This window comes from Papio anubis, chromosome 16 (genome assembly GCF_008728515.1).
Source record: "Papio anubis isolate 15944 chromosome 16, Panubis1.0, whole genome shotgun sequence".
Taxonomy (NCBI): domain Eukaryota; kingdom Metazoa; phylum Chordata; class Mammalia; order Primates; family Cercopithecidae; genus Papio; species Papio anubis.
The window spans coordinates 68,623,393-68,643,966 of NC_044991.1; the positions used below are offsets into that span (position 1 = coordinate 68,623,393).

At 46.0% G+C, this 20,574-nt stretch overlaps 1 protein-coding gene across 6 annotated transcripts in view; it reads right to left on the reverse strand.

Moving 5' to 3' along the window:
* Positions 1-2,258: 2,258 nt before the first annotated feature.
* The window catches only part of CHD6 (chromodomain helicase DNA binding protein 6), a 221,366-nt gene continuing 203,050 nt past the window's right edge, over positions 2,259-20,574 (reverse strand). For 5 of the 6 annotated variants that reach the window (XM_031656781.1, XM_017944807.3, XM_003904734.5 and 2 more), the window contains 6 exons: positions 17,555-17,706; positions 16,948-17,154; positions 15,557-16,009; positions 13,709-13,900; positions 12,580-12,699; positions 2,259-5,629 (listed from right to left, as the gene is read on the reverse strand). In XM_031656781.1, the coding sequence (XP_031512641.1) occupies positions 4,733-5,629; positions 12,580-12,699; positions 13,709-13,900; positions 15,557-16,009; positions 16,948-17,154; positions 17,555-17,706 (2,021 nt within the window). In that variant the 3' untranslated portion in view covers positions 2,259-4,732. Of the gene's footprint in view, positions 5,630-12,579; positions 12,700-13,708; positions 13,901-14,985; positions 15,353-15,556; positions 16,010-16,947; positions 17,155-17,554; positions 17,707-20,574 lie in introns of those variants that run through there. The other variant, XM_009216111.4, reaches the window with a different exon arrangement.

The window sequence follows — 20,574 nt, forward strand, 5'->3', positions numbered from 1 at the left end:
AGAATCTGATTGATTGGGCCAGTGGCTCACGCCTGTCATCCCAGCACTTCGGGAGGCCGAGGCGGGCGGATCACCTGACGTTGGGGATTTGAGACCAGCCTGACCAACATGGAGAAACCCTGTCTCTACTAAAAATACAAAATTAGCCGGGTGTGGTGGTGGGTGCCTGTAATCCCAGCTACTCAGGAGGCTGAGGCAGGAAAATCGCTTGAACCCAGGAGGCAGAGGTTGCAGTGAGCCGAGATTGCACCATCGCACTGGGCAACAAGAGCGAAACTCCGTCTCAAAAAAATAAAAATAAACAAAGACTGATCATTTCAATGAACCCCATCAACAGCCCTATTAGTGCAAATTATCATTATCCCCATTTTACAGATGAGGAAACAGACTTGGAGAAGGGTGTTCCAAGTGGCTGTTCCTCCCCCACAACTGGCTCTCATTCTAGTTCTTCCCATTGTCCTCCAAGGCTTGGGCTGAGCCAGAACTCAAACCCCAAGGCCGTCTAGGAGGCACCAACTTGTCACAGCCATGCTCAGACTCCATGTCCAAATCGACCTCATAAAACAACTTCCCAGAAGCAGCCAGCATTGAACTCACCCTTTCCCCTATTCCCTACTTCATCCCACAGATACCTTGTTGAGTTAGGATTATGAAAGTGGCCACAATGTCCGCCACTAGGCAGCCAAGATCCCAATTACTGGGCTGGGTGAACTCTACTTCTGACCTAAGAAAGAAATCCTGTGGTTTCCAGAAGAGGCAAATGAACAATACTTCTTACAAGAGGCCATTTAAGCAATTTGGTGTAAATGAATCTAGCATCGAGTTTTCCAGAGGGTGTGACACTTATTTGAGTGTTCTGTTTTTCCTAGTGCCAATTTTTCTGAGTGTAATTTCTTCACTCAGTTTTGGTTTCTGAGATAGAGGCCCCAGACTGTTACCACGAAAGGCAAAATTAGGGTGCCGTCTCCCCAGCTGGTGGGACTGCGGGGTCTAGCCCAGCTCTGCTGTTCAGGATTGACAAGGTAGCTTTGGCAGTCTCTCTGCTAGTTTTCAGGAGGCAAATTCGATGTTGGCATCCCTCTACCCAGTGCCCAAGATGCAGTGAGGACAAATGAGGTCACTAATGGCAAACACACACCAACAGTAGTCCAGTGTGCTGAACCAACTATTCCTCTTCGGTCCTTGTACAAGGTAGTATTTCCTGGGACAGGGTTTTAGGTAAAAAATGAAACCAAGATCCTTTACTACTTCTTCTGTTTAAGTTGTTATGAGGGCTCCCTATGTCTTGATTAGAGGCCTATAACACCTAAGGCCTTACTGTAACAATGCTCATCCATGCTCCAGGCCATTCATGCACGCATCTGGTGGTGTTTAGTTGGGAGCCAACAAGATGAGGCTGGGTCAGTCTCTTGCTCAGCCTTCAAAGAGGCTGTGGCACTTTCCTGCCAGCCTCATTGATAACTTCTGACTCACCCCTTTTGGGGTTGAGACACCAGGCTCAGGAGCACAGAGTTCTGAAAAACCTTGAGAATTTCAGCTACCCTGGTGGTCTTGTGTTTTATGAACCTACTCTAACCCACTCAAGTCTAGTTCCCCCATACATTGCAGGTGTGTGATTGAGGTGGGACTCTTGGTATGGAGCTTAAGAAGTGGCACTGGGGATGTACCAGCTGAGAGTGTTCAGGCCTCAAGTCTGTGGAGCAGGATGCTGTGCTGCCAACTCTTTCTTTTTTTCTTGAGATGGAACCTCACTCTGTTGCCCAGGCTGGAGTGCAGTGGCATGATCTCGGCTCACTGCAATCTCTGCCTCCCAGGTTTAAGTGATTCCCCTGCCTCAGCTTAACGAGTAGCTGGGATTACAGGTGCCCGCCACCATGCCCAGTTAATTTTTGTATTTTCAGTAGAGACGGGGTTTCACCATGTTGGCCAGGCTGGTCTCAAACTCCTGATCTTAAGTGATCCGCCTACCTTGGCCTCCCAAAGTGCTGGGATTATAGGCGTGAGCCACCTCGCACACCCCCGACTCCCTTCTAGGGCATGTTTTAACCAGGTGTTCTGGTCAGTTGGTCGAGAGACAGGCCAAGTCAACCCTCATGATGAATATTCAACAAGTCCTCCATAGGGTGCCCAGCACGGATCGGACACCTTGGAAAGACAGTGGGCATACCATGCACTCATAAATGCCCCAGGCAGCAAGAGACACCCAAGTGCCACTGAATTCCTCAAATACAAATGTGACTTTTAAACTTTTTTTTTGTTTTTAAATCCAGGATCAAGACCACAATTTATTATGTAAGACATGGGGTGAAGAATGATCAAGAAAAGTTATGGCTGTGAGTGACATGGAATTAGATGAAAAGGCTCAAGTTTGCTGAAGAGTTTAAATTTGGCTTTTGCTCTTGGAAACGTCAAAATAATCATAAGAAGCACTTGTGCCTTACAGAGCAAATAATCCACAGAGTGTCATTTTCATTTTGCAAACAGGGTCACAACAGCAGTCAAATAGAAGCCTAAACACCCAGAGAGTTAACATACAGATTCGATAAGGTATAACAAGGGATTGAGCATGCTGGTGGGTTTTTAAGTCAGATCCACATTGAACCCTGTGACCTACTGGAGGTTATAAGTGGAACCCGGGGAAAGCAGCTTTTCCATACAAAACAACAACAACACAACGACAACAAAGAAAACCAGACTCTGCTGGATGTCTATAATACTCATTTGCAGTAAGGCTTTCAAGATACAGGAATTTTTATAGCATTTGTATTTTAAGGATTTAGGGCAAATACATTTTTTTTTTTTCTACTTGATAAAAAGAAAATTAGTACTTAAAAGGTTCAAAAATATATTGATTGAGTTATTTTTTTTACATAAATAAATTATATTGATTTTTAGGATTTAACAGCTGAAAAAACCCTTTCTGCTTCCACTGGAGGCAAAACTGAACAAAATGTTAGTTAAATAGAGAGAGCAGCATTTCTAAGAAATCTGTGGTCAGCATTATAGACCATCTATGCTACAAGGATGTCATTAAATAGGATTTGTTCAATTACTGGATTCTTCTGTGATTGGTTATAGAATTTCTGGTTTATATCAGATTCATAAAACTGGGACTCCACTTTTTGAAGATACATCTGATTGACATTTTCAATCATGATTTAACAGACTTCTTTGAGATGCTCATTTTAACATTTACATAATTTATAATCCCAAATGTATAAAAGACAATGACAAAAGCATCATAAATAAATAATGCAAAATGAAATAGTTATGTCAAACTTTTGGACCTTCTGATAAATTAGCAAAACTGTAACAGAAAAAGTAAAAAATACAGTAAATTGTGACAACGAAAAGTGAAACTGGTACTAGTAACACTTGCAACATTTCCAAGGGTCCTGCGCAGCCCTGCGCCCCCAGAGTACTGAACCATGAGCTTACTTCAAGTCTTAGAGTGTGAACTACCTGTGAAGAGTGAGACCATTAGAAGGGACGTTAACACGAAGGCGAAAGGACATGGGGAAGTGCTGCTTAGGCAGGTTCTTTCTCAGTTCCTAAACAAGGAGAAGCTGAGGAAGAGAAAATAATGTTGACTTGCAACATAGTTTCGATTAACTCATAATTTGGGATTTGGGTCCAACTGTAAGATATAAACAGAATGGAGAAATTAATGGAGAAGTAACTTTTCACAGCTGTATTATAAAGGATGGCACACATCTGACAGCCTCAGACATTTCTGATCAAAGGACCTACTAGCAAGTGTTTCAAAGTGTTGGGCAACTGTCTTGCAGGCTCCAGAAAGAGCCTTATTGGTGAAGGAAAGCCTCAAGTGAAAATCCATTCGGTCCTGGTGCTCTTTAAACACAGAGAGGCAAATTAATGGCTAAGAAATCTGTAAGCGAACCAGGTGGGAGCAGAGCGCCAGCTGTGTGTGTGTGAAGCAGCGTGGAGCTCTACGGACCGCAGGTCCTGGCCCCACCCCCGTCACCAGCAATAACTCATGGTGGGTAAAGCTTTTTTGCAGCAAGAGGCATCTTTTCACTGGGGAGAGGGATGTATAGAAAATAATGCCTAGTCAGTCAGTATTTCTTCTCGCTGCAGGTGTCTGAAAAACCATGAAGGGGGAAATTATATTACTACCAGTAAGGTTTTTGTTTTTTATAAAGAAATGAATATATGTATTTTCAACCATTAGTTATATGCTTCTGTCTATACTACTCACTTAAGAATCATGATAAAATAGGGAATTATTTTAACTCAAAAATATGCACCAGCACTTCCTTTTTCTGTGCTTTTTGGTTCCCTGTGACATTCCTCCTGTGCAACCCAGCTCATAGAAAAAGAGCTCCTCTTTGTCTCTGTTCTTCAGCCCTTCAATGGTAAATCCCTAGACAGCTTTCTTTTGCCATTTTTCCTCCTCGAGTGAGTGGGAAACTTGGAAGAGAAGGGGGTGGGCGCGTCACCAAGTACTGTATTAGCTATGATTGCTGGAATGAACGGGATGAACAGAATGCGAATTCTGTGCCTCCTAGACTAGGTAGACAACACTTATCTAATGAAGTGGTGAGACCCTGCAACTATTAACATCTGTTACCATAGTTCTCAGACAGGAAATCAGGTAGGTCATCTTACTTATGGAAACACAGGTTCTTATGGAGGTGAAGTGAGGGAAGTAACAAACCTTTATGGGATAAGAAACTTACAAGTCACAATAATTTCTTAAATGAAAAAAGTTCTAATTGGTGTCGTTGTTGGAGTCTTTGAGTGCCCCCTCCCCAGCCTGTGCCACATGTTCTCTCTCTGCAGGCAAAAGGGCACTGGGTTCGGCACAGTTCTCATCACTGCTGGGCTCCCTTTCGCAGCTGGGAGCAGGCTCTGGGTGGGAGTTGGGGTTGCCCCCCTTTGTCTTCTTCTTCTTCCTCTTTTGGCTCTCCAGGCCTACTATTTCTGAGTGTCTGGCCTGCTGCATGGCTGGCAGAGCCATGCCCATACCAGGGGAGAGGAACATGGACGGGTAAATGAGTCCAGGAGATACTCCGGGGATGAGAAATGGGTTAAAAGCCACAGGACTACTAGTAGTTATTGCAGGTTCAGACTGATCAGAAAATGGACCTGGACCAGGCTTATCCTCAGCTAAAGTGTCTGTTTTCACATCATGGCTACTCGGCTTGTCTCCCGCAGTCTTTTCAGTCACTGCCGTACCACTTTTCGTTGTGCTTGACAGAGACGCCGGAGCAGTGGAAGTGCAGGTGGTTGCCATGGGTGGACTGAGGAGTCCCCCAACACCAAACATCTGGGGCACAGCAGCCATGCCTGGCAGCATCATGGGCAGCATGCTCAGGGTACTTTTGACCTCTTCACCCGTTGGCATCGTGGCAAAGCCAGCTGGAAACCCCACCAGCCCGGTGAGGGGGATGCCTGGCATATTTCTCATGTTCTGAAGTCCTACCAGGTCCATCCCAGCAATCAGTCCATTCATGAACAGCGGCCCCATTCCAGAGGAAGAGTCTGCCACAATGGAAGGAGCCTTCAGGAGCTCGCTCCGAGGCCGCCTCCCCCTCCTGCGGGGGCCCGTATCTCGAAGAACAGGCTCACCCAGGGTGTGATTGAACTTGTTTTCTGGAAGAAACCCCTGGAAAAACAAAGAAACACAAAATGCTGAGGCAACAGGATGGCAGGTGGTCAGCTGAGGGTGACAACCAGGGCTCTGCACTGGCCTGGCCTGTCTCCAGCTGCACGAAGGGTTCCCAGGAAAAGGAGCACCTCCCGCCTACTTGTGCAGCTCTCCGGCCTGACTGTACCTGACAGGCTTCTCCCTCAGCAGCTGACAGCATTTTGTGGCATGGGCACAAGTAGGGCACCTGTCACTGCCCAGTGGTAATTCCAACATGCTGACTGGCAAAAGTGGCATCCAGCCTGTGAGAAGCTGGCAGAAGAGAGTGGGGGAGCTGGAGAAAGCACTAAAAGTGCCCTGGTTCTCGGTGAGACTATTGTGGCTGAGACCCCTTCACCAGATCCCAACGCTTGCCTTCCTCCTGACACAGGTTTTCACTGAAGCAACAAAGAATATGTAAGACAGGGTTTTGAAGCCAGACAGACCCGAGTTTAAATCCTGACGGCAACCTCCTAGCTGTGGGACTCAAGACATGTCAGTTAGCCTCTGAGTTTAAGTAAAAAAGGACAATGGCAGCTATCTTTAGAGTTGCTGAAAGTGACGAGTTTAACACATTACCTGATCCATAGGAAGCAGTGCTTGCTAATGGCACATTATTTATTTATTGTGTGTATGCCCCACCCCTCTCTGAATACAATGGGATGTGTACATGCTTGTTGAAGAAATGAAGGACTTCTTGAACATTGTTGGGGAAACTGCCACTAAAATAAGTCATGTTCTCCCTAAGGGAGACCATCTATTTTTTCTCTATTTGGAGGTTCGCTCTCCAATTTTCTTAATTAGCAGAGAGCTCTGCAGTAAAGCACTTCTGCTCCATGTGGACCACACTGTGACAGGACCAGGGCCCTGAACATGGGTGATCTGGCACCTGCACTGGACATTCCCATAACCCATCAGGACGGCTGAGCTGCACAGAATCACAGGGGAGGCAGATCGCTTCAGCAGCATCCGCGAGCGGGAGGCAGCACATGGAGAGGGAGGCGCAGGCTGCGGCCCCACACCCCTCTTCTTGAGAGTGGAGCTCAGGAGCTCTGCAGGGCAGAGAGGATGCAGCCAGGAACCTGGTCCCTGGAGCGTAAACAAACCACTGCAATTACAATGGATCTTTCTCTGAATTTATAATCCCTAGAGAGAGAGAATTTCTTCCCCACAGATGGGGAGCGATTTCTTTCAGGACTTAGTGCCGCAGGCCCTGCGCCCCTGGAGAACTGCATGCCTTTCTCTCTTTTGATTGCCCTCCACACCTCACTGCTATCAGCTAGTTTATCAAGTAGTACATGCCCATGGTATGAAAAAAGGTGAACTGTACTTGTGCAGTTGAGCAGTCTCAGAGTTTCCTCACACAGAGGAGGTGTACAGTGTGAGGACAAAGCCCTCCCCTGCTGGCACCTCCCTGACTGCCTGGGCATCTTCTTCTTACGGTTCCTGCTACAAAGGCAGTGCTGTTTTACCCCCTTCCCTTTGATTACAGCAATGGTGAAGCAACATGTTCACAGTGGCCTCAATGGATCTTGTCACACTGGATTCCACTGAGGTCAGTGATCACCATCAAGGCTGGAATGTGGAGCCTACGGAGCAGCATGAGGCAGGAGAGCTCAACAGTGAGGGGTGAGGCCTCTGGGCTGCTGAGGCAACTCCTTGGGCTGCGCCTGCGGCCTTTCCAGGATTCTCCTTTGGAATACCTTCCCTTCCACTAGAGTCTGCAGAGTCGGGGGTGGTGATGTGACAAGCAGCAGCTGAGGCTCCATCAGCCCACAGCCTCCTTGCCTGTGGGAATCAGAGGCAGGGATCTGGCTGTACCTCTCAATGGGGCACACTCTTGGGGCGAGAAAGGAGGTGCGGGTCTCACCAAGAGACACCAGAATGACCGAAAAAACCCCACAGAACATAGAGAAAGAAGCCAGGGAAAATGAGGATATCTCTGGGCTGAGACTTGCCACCAGGCCTGAGGGCAGTTAAGAAATCTATTTACAATCTGCCTAAGGGCACCTAGTTTTAACTTTAATTCGGCAGCCCTGGCATTTCCCATTTTTTTCACTGCCTCTCTTCTCCATAAACTATGAAAGAAGCAAATCCTTGGAAGACCCACCAGATTTTTATTTAAGGGGCAGCTGTAACCTTAGTTGGTGGCACTGGTTTCAGGTTCTCATGGGCTGTAAGGACACATGTGTGTGGTGGGCCCCAAATGAGCAGCAGCTGGACTGTGTTGGTTCCCACGGCAGTGGGCACTCAGCAGTGAGGGGAACGGCTGTCGGAGGCAGCAGGGAAGGTGGTGGTGATAAGAGGATGAGCAGCAGAAGAGTGCGAGACGCCATGAGGAAGCACTGATCATGTGTCAGGCACTGTACGGAGGGCTCCAGCAGCGTCTCAACCAATCAGTGAATCAGCCCTGTGGAGTCAGTACTATCATCATGCCTGTTTACAGAGAATTTACAGATTCATAGGTGTGTGAAAACGTGCATATCTGAATGTTTGAGTCCCCAGAAATATTTTTTGAACTCCTACACCTGTCCTTCAGTTTCCCAAGAATATATATAAAACCCCAGTTCATCATAGACAAAAAAGCTTTATGATGGCAACTTTAAGAAAGTTCTTCTCAAAAAGCCTTGGTTTGCATCACAGGGCTGGAAGAAATCCCTGAAACTGTTATATTTAGTCCCCTTCGTTTTCACAAGTGGGGGTGGGGGTGGGGGTGGGCAGGGTACAGTTGGTCAGGGACATAGCAGGTGAGAACACAGGCCCTGTGGTTCCCAGCCCAGGCCTCTTTCCACAGCACACCACACCCTCTCTTCTTCCCAGCATGACCTGCCACTTGCAATTTGCTAGGCTGGCAACTGCCCCTCTGGCTCTAGGGAGGATCACTGGGGAAGCAATTCCTGGCTGGTTCCTATTTCTAAAGAGAGACAGTAGGACTTGATGGATCGGGGCCAGGCTAAAAGGATAATTTCTCACCAGTCTGTCTTGAGCTCATCAATGCAAATCGCCTCATTCTGGGCCAGCCAGTCTGTCTACACAGCAGTCTCAGGCCCTTGCTGGCATGGCACCACAGCCCAGGGTGCTTCAGCCAGGGTAACCACAACTTGACCACACACCTTTCCGAGCCCTCTTCCTGCAGCCTACCCACAACCGAGAGGCAGAGAAAGATGCTGGGGAGTGTCTTTCCTGTACATCCACAAATGTGCCCTCATAACTCTCCAGTGAGAGGGGCATATTCCATCTCAGAACTCTTTCTGTTAGGAAGAAAACAAGCCCAGCACTAGATGAATGGTGCCTCCTTCTTATTTTCAAGGAATCTGCTATAAATCAGGTCTTCTTTAACATGCTTTGAGACCCTCCTCAGGGTATCTAGGACCAGTCTATGCCCCAAAGGACCTTTCGCCACCTTGGCCTTGGCCCAGTAAGTGCAAATAGCACTCTCAGGATATGGGATGTCAAAAGCATCCTTTCCCTGCCCTTGCTGAGAATCATGGGTGTAGAGAGAATGGTGGGTCCTTTCAGAAATGAGAACTTGCTTAAAAGGCACAAGCTGATCTTTCTTCCCCTCTAGATGTGGAGAATAGCAGCAGAAAGGCCCCGAGGATAAAGAGAACGCTCTTCATTTGCAGCAGAACAAGAGTGCTGGCAAAGGAAGTCAGCTTTAACCACGTCCTGTGGAGGAGTCACCCCAGCCACCAGCTGCTGCCCACCCCAGTCAGGTGCCCCTCCCAGCAGCGCGGCGACCACACACAGTGGCCAGGCAGGCTTTGGCAGCTCTCCCTCCCGGTAATTATACCCTGGGAGCAAACCTGCTTCCCCTTCCAGGAAAGGCCTGCGGAGGGGGCAAAGAGAACAAGGAAAAGGAGCTTCCTTATGTTCAAGCACACTGGAGGCAAATCTGCTTTCTATCTAATTGCACAGGCATCCAGCCCAAGAACATCCTCATCAATGCATGGTAGCATTACTCCAACTCTAAAACCTAACTCTGGGTGGAGTTAAAAGAAGGTGGTGACCGGAGCTTCCTTTCTTCTCCGAAGGTTAGTACATTCGTCCAACAAATACGTGCTGGGTGAAAAGAGACCTAACAACGAAATGCGATGTGTGGCTCTTCATTTAAAAATCCTAAAACCAAACCAGAACACAACAGAAACCAGCTCTAAAGACATTTTTAGGATAACTGGTGGAATCTGAATATAGACTACATGACAGGTATTATTAATATGTACATGTAATAATAGCAATAATTATGCAGGAAAATGTTCTTTACGAGATGCATGCTAAAGTATTTAGGGGTGATATGTCATGTCTGCAACTTACTGTCAAATGGCCCAGCAAAACCCCAAAACTATACACATATAGGTAAAACCAATATATACATATGTAACTTACATATATAAACTATATTAAGTATATGTGTGTGTATACATATATTTAATGAGTAACCACTAGGTACTGGGCATTAAAAATTGAATCCCACAACCTTCCATGCAGCCTGTGCTATGATAATTCTGTGGACACCACCCATCCAAACCACAGCGCATACGGCAGAAGGGCCAGGTGAGCTCGAAGGAAGGGAGGAGGAATTCCTTGTGAGATTTAAATCTATTTCTAAAAAGAGGGGTAGGGTTTCTGCTGTAAATGTTTGTGTCCCTTCAGATTCCTATGTTGAAATCCTGTGCCCCAAGGTGATGGTAATAGGATGCAGGGGGTTTAGGGTGGTGATCAGGTCATAGGGGCTGAGCCTTTATGAATGGAATTAGTGACATTATTATTATTATTTTTTTGAGACGGAGTCTCGCTGTGTCACCCAGGCTGGACTGCAGTGGCCGGATCTCAGCTCACTGCAAGCTCTGCCTCCCGGGTTTACGCCATTCTCCTGCCTCAGCCTCCCGAGTAGCTGGGACTACAGGCGCCCACTACCTCGCCCGGCTAGTTTTTTGTATTTTTTAGTAGAGACGGGGTTGATCACCATGACCTTGTGATCTGCCCGTCTCGGCCTCCCAAAGTGCTGGGATTACAGGCTTGAGCCACCGCGCCCGGCCAGTAACCTTATGAGAGCTGGCGGTCCCTTCCTCCATGAGAGGGCACAGTGATAAGACATCTGTCTGGATGATGTGGTATGGGGCCTCACCAGACACCCAATCTGCCAGTGCCTTGACCTGTCAGTACCTTGACCTTGGACATTTGGGTCTCCAGAACTGTGAGAAATAAATTTCTGTTGCTTATAAGCCCCCCAGTATTGTGTTATGGTAGCCTGAATGGACTAAGTATCTATGGCAAAGAAAAAGAGTACAGTGCACCCTAGAAGGCCCTGTTCCAAGAGGAGCTGCAGGAGATACACGGGTGCCCCTGTTGGGAAGGCTGAGCTGCCTGAGGTCTTGTTCTTGCCTTACTGCAGGAAAAGGGCCTCCGAGGCAGGGAGTGTGTTTATTTAACAAAGGAGGCTAACACATCTCTGGGAAGAGGCTGGCTTGCAAGAACAGCTTAGAGATGGGTTTTCTGGCAAAGGGTCAGCATCTGTAGGGAGGGATGAACATTAGTTTCCAAGGAACATGAGGGAAACTGTTAGACATGGAGAAAGAAACAAGCAAGCCAAGGGGGAACTACGTGGCTCTTCCTGACACATCTCTAAAGCAAGAACTCAGAGACTACAACAAAGCAAGAATTGGAGGTCTTCCCTTGACGGCGTATCTGAGACACCGTGCGCCGAGACAAAAGGAGAAGGTGGGAGGCAGTGTGAAGGGGCGAGGAAAGACAGAGGGGACACAAACAAAGGTGAACCAACTCATACTGCTGCAGGTGAAAGAAAGTGGGGGGAGAATCCTAAGAAAAGGGTGGAAGGGACATTTTCTGAGACTAAAGCAAGAGGGGAAAAAAAGAGCAGCTTCTCCAACGTGACAAACTGTCTAGGGTCCAAGTCCCCCCTCAAAGGGGCTGTGGTAGCAGATGGAGATGAGCAATGGCCACTGGTGGGGCTACTAGACCAGCCGTAATCCAGGTGACAAACTCTGGAACAAGTTCCCTGAGAACATTAAATGCCAACCTCTTTCTGCACCAGGGGGAAATGACTAGGGTGGGCGGTCTTTTGGAGCTATAAAAAGAAATCACATTCAAGCAATCCCACCGAGAAGGGAATTCCTACTCCAGGAAAGATGTAGCTGGCAGAGTACTTAAGAGAAGGCATTCAGGAAAGCTTGAGTTTATGGAACAACCTGGGAAAGGCAACAGTCCCCACGAGGATCTTCAGAAGTTCCCTATTCGGGCAGAAAGTGTTTTTAGGAGGTTAAAAGCACATTTATATATAATTTGCCCAAGCTCAACACATTTTCAACTTGAAATGTTGTTACTGCCCCCTAGAGGTTATGACTTTTGTAGTCCAAATTTGTACTAATCTGTAAACTATAATTAACTCGGATTCGTTATACTAGAAGTATTCTGCAGAAGTCTTTGAAGTCCCTTCCAGTCTCATGATGCTGTAACAGGAAAAGGGTAGTGCTCAGAGTCAGCTGTTTTTCATTGCCAGTGAGGCCGGACTAGGAAGAAATGTCTTAAACAGTAGCCATAAAAACCTAAATTAGGAATGAAAACTTCCAATAATGAATTTTGTTCACTAACAAAGGTTAAAATTTCTTTCCCCTTGCAACTCTGCACACAGGAGAAACAAAACACAAACCCAAGCTTTGGCAATGGTTTAACAAACAATTCTGGAGGTAAGGGTTGAAAACAAATGACCACTGGGAGTCACAGAGTGCTCAAAAATGCCACAGCACCATTTCTTGCTGCTAATCAACTTCCTGTGCTGGCTTCTAGTCCTCTTGAAAGACGTCTCCCAGCGAACCCCTTCCCAGCTGGGGCTTTCTCTCAAGTGTATAAGGCATGGTTCAACCAGGATGCTCCTCCTGGCCCCACACTCACGTGGTCTTCTTCCTTACCCTCAGTCCTGGCTCCTTGGGGACGGCAGGAACCCTCTCTTCCCCACTCAGAGAGCTGACATCTAATTTTCCAGGTTCTTTACAGCGTGGCCTCCTCTGCTTTGGTTTGTCTGAAAAATTCTAGGATGAAAACGGAGACCAACATTACAAAACTCGCTATCCCAGATTCTTCTGATGAGGCTGATGCCTTTCAACTGGTTTTGCTATTGTTCTCCTCAATGGCTGTCTGCACAGGAGCTGGCCAGGTTAAACTAAAGGAAATAGCTACCTGGCCTCACCTAGGCTTTCTCTCCTGAAGCACCAGTGTTCCTATAGTAAGCTGGAAAACAGGCTGTGTGGGCCCCCAGCCCTCCAGACTAGAACACATGAGCCAATTCACCAGGCTGCCAGGGCCCTGTTAATCCCTGGCCTTTTCCTCTTGATCGTTTCCTTGGATTCTCTCGTCACTGCTACTTGCCTGGCTGGTTTCGCCTGTCTCTGGAGGGTGCGCATCTGTGAATGTGTTCTCCTCTTCTTGTGTGCTCTCTACATATGTATCTTAATAGTTAGGTGCATCCAGGACAAAGACGGTGGTGGGGTAGGTGAGCAAGTGAGAAGAGAAAAACCAAAAAAGACATCGTGCTCAAGAGTCCTCTCCCAAAAATGTCTAGTCTGAGGGACTTAGGACAAAGGCAGTAAGGTAATTTGAAGGGAATGTCCCAAAGCAGAGTAACCATCAAACTAAGGACAGTCCCCCAACCACCACAAATGGTAACGTATTAACTTGAAAAGAATACAAAGGAACATTTTCACAGGTGGCCAAGTTTATGCAACCTAAAGATTTCTCTATGAGCTTATGATACCGTGTGGCAATGTTTGTGGGGACAGGGGACAAGTTCTGTCCTCTTAGGATTTTGCATGTCTACTTTTTGGCATAGTATTTTGAGGTGGGCTACCATTTCTATTACTGGAGAATTTAATCAAAATTTAAACTTAAAAACAAAAGTCCTTTAACATGATGTTGTCAGCTGACAGATTTCTCCCAAATAGCTCCCAACTTTCTGGTTTCCCTCAGCATGCTTTCATCAAAAATAGCAACAAGTCAGCAGGAAGTAAACAGCGATCTCAGGCAGCACCAACAAACACTTACTGCCCCGAAGCCGGGAACTTCTAAGGAGTAGTCAGCCTGCTGCCTCAGCCAATCAAGCAGACTCTTGCTGGGAATGGCTTTCTCGGCTTGGCTGCTGGCTGCCGTGGCTGGCTCGGGAGCCGAGGTGGCAGGCCCTGGCCCCTCAGGGTGTGTGGTGCTCAAGGTGGCCTGCCCTGGGTCTTCATGGACTTCCTGGATGAAGGAAAAACGAGTATGTATAATCACGACAGAATGAAAATTAGTTTCTAAAAAAAGAAAACACGTAAGGTGTTATTTGAATCACTCCATCTATTTCCACCCTGATATTACTCAGCTGGGGCGCCTGAATTAGAACCCTACACATACCACTGACCCACGCACACATAAGCTCTTGCAAGTGATTTGGTGTTCCCTTCACCTGAGCGCTCCTCTCCCGCTCTTGTCCACTTGGTACACTTTAACTCCATCCTGACTGCCGGATTCAGTTTTCCTCCTCTGTCACCACTGCCCACTGTCCCAGGCAGCACTCACTGTTCCAGCTCCTGTCCCCACAGCACTCTGTCCCTAGCTCTCTCACGTAAAGAAAACGCCATACCACAATTTACTCACCCTCTATAGTTTGAATGCCTGTCTTACCTCTGTTTTACTAAAGCCTATAATAGGGTCTGTAACAATGTCAATGCTAAATAAGTGTTTGCATTAATAAATTAAAAAAATACTCTGAAGACAAGAGGGAAAATTTTTATTGGTCATTCCACTGGAATTCTATGATCATTATAGAGAAACTATGGTGTTGCACATCTAAAAAACGTAACAAACTTCTTAAAAGCTTGCAGGATTGAGCAGGGAAAGGACGTGTCACTTCAGCTTCCCAAATTACTTTGGAAGTCTAAGAGGAAGACATAACCCAAGCAATATGGCTTAGCAGTAAAGTTCTCAGCCCCTAGAGAACAAGGTCCTTGGTTTGGTTTCCTGCTTTGTCACTTACTAGCTGGATAATCTGGGGGAAATTATTTAATGCTTTAAAGCCTTATTTTCCTCATCTATAAAATGGGAATAACAAGCCCATCTTCAGAGTGGTTGTGAGGAACAAACAAGATAATCATGTAAAGCCTTGAACATGGTAAGTAGTAGGCACTCAATAAGTACTAGCTATTACTATTCCTTTTAAAATAAGAAAACATAAAATGGATTCTCAAAATCCAGTAAATGGGAAAATCCAAAATACAACATTAAGCATCAAACAAAGCATAAAAGGGATCTCTCTTGGCCAGGTATACGGTTTCTGACCTTTTCTGTTGTTTGCAAATGATTTCCTTTGAGTTTGGAACAAACTGTCTTAGCATGATCTCCGTGAATCTTCAACCCTCCGTGGTAGATGCTGTTGCCCCACTTTATAGAGGAGCAAAGTGAGGCTCAGTTGTAGCCCAATGTCACCCAGTAAGTCAAGCAGAAGAGCCAGGGTCACATTCAGGTAGCCCTGACTCCTGTTCTTTCTCCCATACCCCAGTCTCGGAGAGCCTCACTACCCCGGAGAAAAGCCGCTGCACACTCAACCCTGCCATCTTGCTCTGCCGTGCCGTCAACAGTGGCTCTTCTGAAACCCTGGAGGAGCGGGGTTGTTCCTATTTGAAATGGCAAGACCTCCTGGCTCATTTCTCCAGGCTGTAAGCAGATTAAGCGCCATTAATGAGTTAGTAACTATCTAGTTCTACAGAGGATGGAGGGCATCTTATAATGAGAGAAAAGAAAGCAGGACAACTGAAATAGAGATAAAAGATCCACAAATTATTTTGTGTCTGAGGAAGAAGGATTTGTTTCTCAGTGTAGAAACGTGAATGTTTTTAATCTAATGACCTCGATACCCACCAAGATTCCTGCCTGAAGTGTTTGCTCCTTCAAAAAGATGAGGTCCATCCCTCCTTCAACATGTTTCCGCCTCCCTCTTCGCCTCCTCGTGGCTGCATCATCTCTTCTGAGGTTTCCATTGACAATCTGTCCGGTCACAGGATGGATCAGGCCAGCTTGCAGAATCCCAGACAAGTCCATGCCAAGGGCTCCCTGAAGTGAACTGATAGCCCCAATCTTAGGGGTGCTGGTGCTCACTGGGAAAGGGGATGTGGCTCCTGGGGACCCCTCTGATGAGCAGGAGAGGTCCATAGCTGACTCCCCATGCCAGCCATTGAGGATGATAGGGGTGTGCCCGTGGGTGGCAGAGAACTGCTCCAGGCCCCGAGCCTTTGCATCCCTCTCCACCTCAAACTCATAGGGGCGCCTGTGCTTTTGTTCATCCTTTGTGAATACTGGAGCTAAGAAGCTCTCCTGTGAACACACAAACAGCAACAGAGGTCTGAATGCCACACAAGTGGCTGCACGCCAGCTCTTTCTCCAGGCCTGATTTCCCTAGGCCTCATATTATTTCCAATCATCTTTTTAGGAGTTCTTCTAACTCGGGCCTCCTCAAACCTGAACAGCTTGTTAAAATGCAGAATCTACTTCAGTGGGTCTGAGGTAGAGCCTGAGAGTCTGCTTTTTAAACAGATTTCCAGGTGCTGCTAAAGTTGCTAGTCCATGAACTACATTTGGTGTTGCAAGATGATAACTCAGGAATGCTCAACTTCAGCTGTGCATCAGAATCATCTGGGAAGTTTAAAACAACCCAGTATCCAGGACACACTCCGGACGATTAAATCAGAATCATTAGCTTGACAAGGTCCCCAGCTGACTGCAATGTGCAGTTGAGCATGAGAACCAGCATGTTAATAATGTATCTCAAAACTCATCACCCCCACCAAAACGCTCACTCCTGCCTTGATTTCCCTAATTTCTATCAACTTCCATTGTTGGCTCAGTTCTCTAAGGGTCAACCACACTGTTCCATTCATGCTTCCCTTTCCTTATATATTTATTGGTCATGGAATCATCTTTGTCAGTTCCCCCCATCTTTGTATCCACTCCGAACCAACTGGGGTCTAGAACTTCTCTTTATCAGCTTCCTGCTTGGCCCTCCTAGCCAAGCCGTATACCACTCTAGGTGAGCTGCAAACCCCTGCTTTCATCATGCCTTCTCCTGCTCCAATACTTTTACTAGCTCTCCACTACATACAGGATAAAGTCTAAATTCCCCAATCAACACTAATGCTTGGCAGAACAAACCCCTATCCACTCAGTAAACATTTGCTGAATGAATGAACTCAACTGAGATGTGGAACATGCCCACCATTCTCTGTTTTGTGGTCACTCCATTCTTGCCAGCTCACCTTCTGAATCTGGGCCGCCAATGCTGCGCCGTTGCTGAAGCTGTGTTCTGCTGCTTCTGGCTCTGAGAGGCTGGTTCGAGAACCAACACTGCTGGTTAACACCGGGGTGGGCAGTGTGCCTGAGGGCTCATACTGCTGGCTGGAGGGCCACTTCCCCTTTAACACCACGTGGCAGATATTATCTAGGCGGTTAATTATCACGCGGTCCTAGAAAAAAGGATAAAGCTCTGATGAATAAGGATCGAGTTACCTAAACTCACAAAATCCTTTGAGATCAAGGGTCAAGCTTTTCACCAGAAGGAGTCGATAAGAAAAGAGCACACTCAAACATACTCACTTTATAAGCCTTAAAATAAAAATCATAGTCTGGACAATACAAATGAAAGCCATGGCACTATAAATATGAGGACAATCTGACACCTTCATCTTACAGTCGAATTAGTTAAGTGCGTGTATCTTTAATGTTCAAATGCTACATAACTAATACCTTTTAAAGGTATTAAACATTTCTGAGTTTGTTGTTCAGAACTATTTCTAAAAGGTTTAAAAACAATTCAAAGCTGAGAATGGTTTTGGGGCGGGGTGGGAAATGCAAGCTCTGGGATACCTTTGGCCACTCAGAGAAGGAATAGAGAGTTTTCTCCTGTAGCAGCTGAGCAATAGTGGGAGCTCGAGCCTCCTGTAGCTCATCCCCAATGTCTCCTGCGATGCCTGATGTTGAGCTCTTGCTCTCCTCTTCAGAGTACTTCCCTGGATAATCTGGGAAGAGGTTAAAAAATTACTCAGACACTTAATTGTCGTAGTGAGAAAACAGTGATCTGAGAGATTAGGCTATCCTGATCTTTTCCTTTTTCTTTTTAAATTAGCTTATTCTGTGCTAATTTATTTTAAATGGAATATTAATTATGATATCTTCTATTTCTAGGAGAACCGTATCAGTTAAGCCATAAAAGCAAATCCTGCTCTGGGGCTCCCAAGGCAAGTCCTCTAGTGAGCATTTGCATCCACATCCCAACACAAGAAAAGAGAAAGGAAATTTTTCTTGTGTATCCAAGAGTGAAAGGGGATGACTAATCACAAAGAGGCTTCTCACTCAGTGTAGTGTTCAAGGGAAAGCTGAATATTCTAATACTTTGAGATCTTTGAAGGGACAGTCTATGAAATGGAACAGCAAGAGGGTGATTAATATGAGAAAGAGTGAAAGTCAGGAAGCTTACAACAAATGTCAGACAGACCTGATTCATGTAAAAGATGACAAGAAACTCAGAACATTTCAATTACCTCACTCATGGAAAGAAATGGACATGCAACTTATTCTTTCAAGCTTCAGTAATGGTGAAAGTTTATCATCAACGTGAATAGATCTTCAAAGATCCACTTACAGGAAATGAACAGACAATGGCAAAACACCTAAGGCAGGAAAAGTTGTTGACCTCTTTCTTGGTTTGATGACAAGGAGCATCCATCCTTTGAAATGTGGATATTTCACTTTTGAATGTGCAACAAGTCTCCTAGGGAAATGCAGCGACCTGACCATGAAAAACAGGGCCTTGCTAGGCCTGGTGGACTCAGGATAAGTCAGACAGACACGGCCCAGGCCCTCAAGGTTCTTACGGCCCTATGAGGGAATACAGCCAGGAAAGCAGTGACAGTAAAAGAGCAACTACAATTACAAGCTGTGATAAGTGCTATCGAGGGAAAGAAACCAAGTGCCATGATAGGGAACAACAGGGAAGAACCTACTCAAGTAGGTTGTTAGAGAGTCTCTCGGAGAAGGGAAGTCCCATGAAGATGAGGCGGCAATGGGGAAGGGTATTGTGGACATGCTGAGGAACTAACTGAGGGCCAGGTGAAAAGTACAAAGATGAGGCTAGAGGGGTGGAAATCATCTAGAACATGCTGAGTCCTGTAGGCCAGGATAGAGAATTTGGATTTTATTCTAGATTCAATGGGGGACCACCACTGAAAGGTTTTAAGCAGAGGAGTTGAAAGTTTTTTTTTTAAAAAGCGAAATCATGTGAGAGAGAAAACCTGGAAAAAGCCAGGAGACCTGGGCCCTGACAGGTGTACCAGTTAATTACTGCTCCTTCAGGACTGTAGATTTCTAGTCTCGAAAGCAGAGCTAACCTTCTCTGCCTTACCTGTCCCACACCTCGTATGTGTGGAGGATCCCTTCCAAGGTCTTCAGAAGCACTTTTAAAACCATCAGTGAAAGGGACTCCCACCCACACGTGCACATGATGCTCACCAAAGCTTATTAAGGTCACTGCTTCCTCTACTCTGACTTAGCAAGGCTGACGCTGCCATCAAAGGATACCAGTTCAGGAACACAATTTCTCCTCTAAACCGTACCTTGTACTCACTTGACTGCCTGGGTTTCCAAGGACCGATAATTTGATTTTTACCCACAACAGGGTTCAAAAAGCAATGTGGGTTTTATAATTCAACACATGGCAGCAATGCTTCGTGGCCTGCCGTGAGGAGAATCAGGCATAGTTGCAGACTGGTTCCTTCTGGGTTGGCTGAGGTTACAATTCTATCAAGCTACTTTCAATTTGGCGTCTCGGTTTTTATCTCAGCTAGTGTGTAAGTTTTAATTTGCGTTCAGAACTCTTCCCAAGAGTTCTGAATAAAACCAAGGAGTTTAAAAAGAAAAAGCTAGATAACTTGAGGCTGGGTGCAGTGGTTCACGTCTATAATCCCAGCACTTTGGGAGGCTGAGGCAAGTGGATTGCTTGAAGCCAGAAGTTCAAAACCAGCCTGGCCAACATGGTGAAACCCTATCTGTATTAAAAATACAAAAATTAGTCGGACGTGGTGGCACACACCTGTAATCCCAGCTTGGGATGTTGAACCCAGGAGGCAGAGGTTGCAGGAGCTGAGATTGTGCCACTGCACTCCAGACTAGGTGACAGAGCAAGACTGTCTTAAAAAAAAAAAAAAAAAGGCTAGATAATTTGGGGGACTTAGCTTAGCTCCTTTTTCTTTCCCTCTTTAACATAAAATCAGTGCCCCAGAAAGGGATGATGTGTCTGTCCACACGCCTCAGCATCACAGTGGACCAGGCATGAAGGGAGTTGTTTTTGGTTTTTTGTTCACCCTAATAGGCCTTCTTGGATCTGAAAAAAATTAAAACTACAGCTAATAATCATTTGTTGCTGTTGTTCCTCACGATCCCTAATCACTGTATGTCTATTCTTGCAAAGCCCATAGAATCTCAGGGTCACCTAGATTCTTAACATTTTGAAATTCCTTCTAGCTTGAACCCTTATCTAAGATCTCCCTATTTAAAAGGATCAAGTCTATTTTCTTTATTGCTGTAAACTTTTTATTTCTTTTGAGTTACTGAAAGGAATCTAAACCAAATGCACCGACCTTAAGTCACACAGTTTTGACAATGACATGAACAAATGGCTTTTTTGCCCACCTTAACAAAGATCAAATTTATTTGTATTTTTGTTCAGTTCCTGAAAAATTAACTGCCCCCATATTAAACTGCAAGTTCCTAACATCCCAAGGCTGTTCCACTTTAGCCAGTTTGAAGCACCTTATCTAGGGGAAGAACAAACTATTTCCCCTTAACACCATACATAGCATCTATTGAATGAAAACACACAAGCCCCTGCC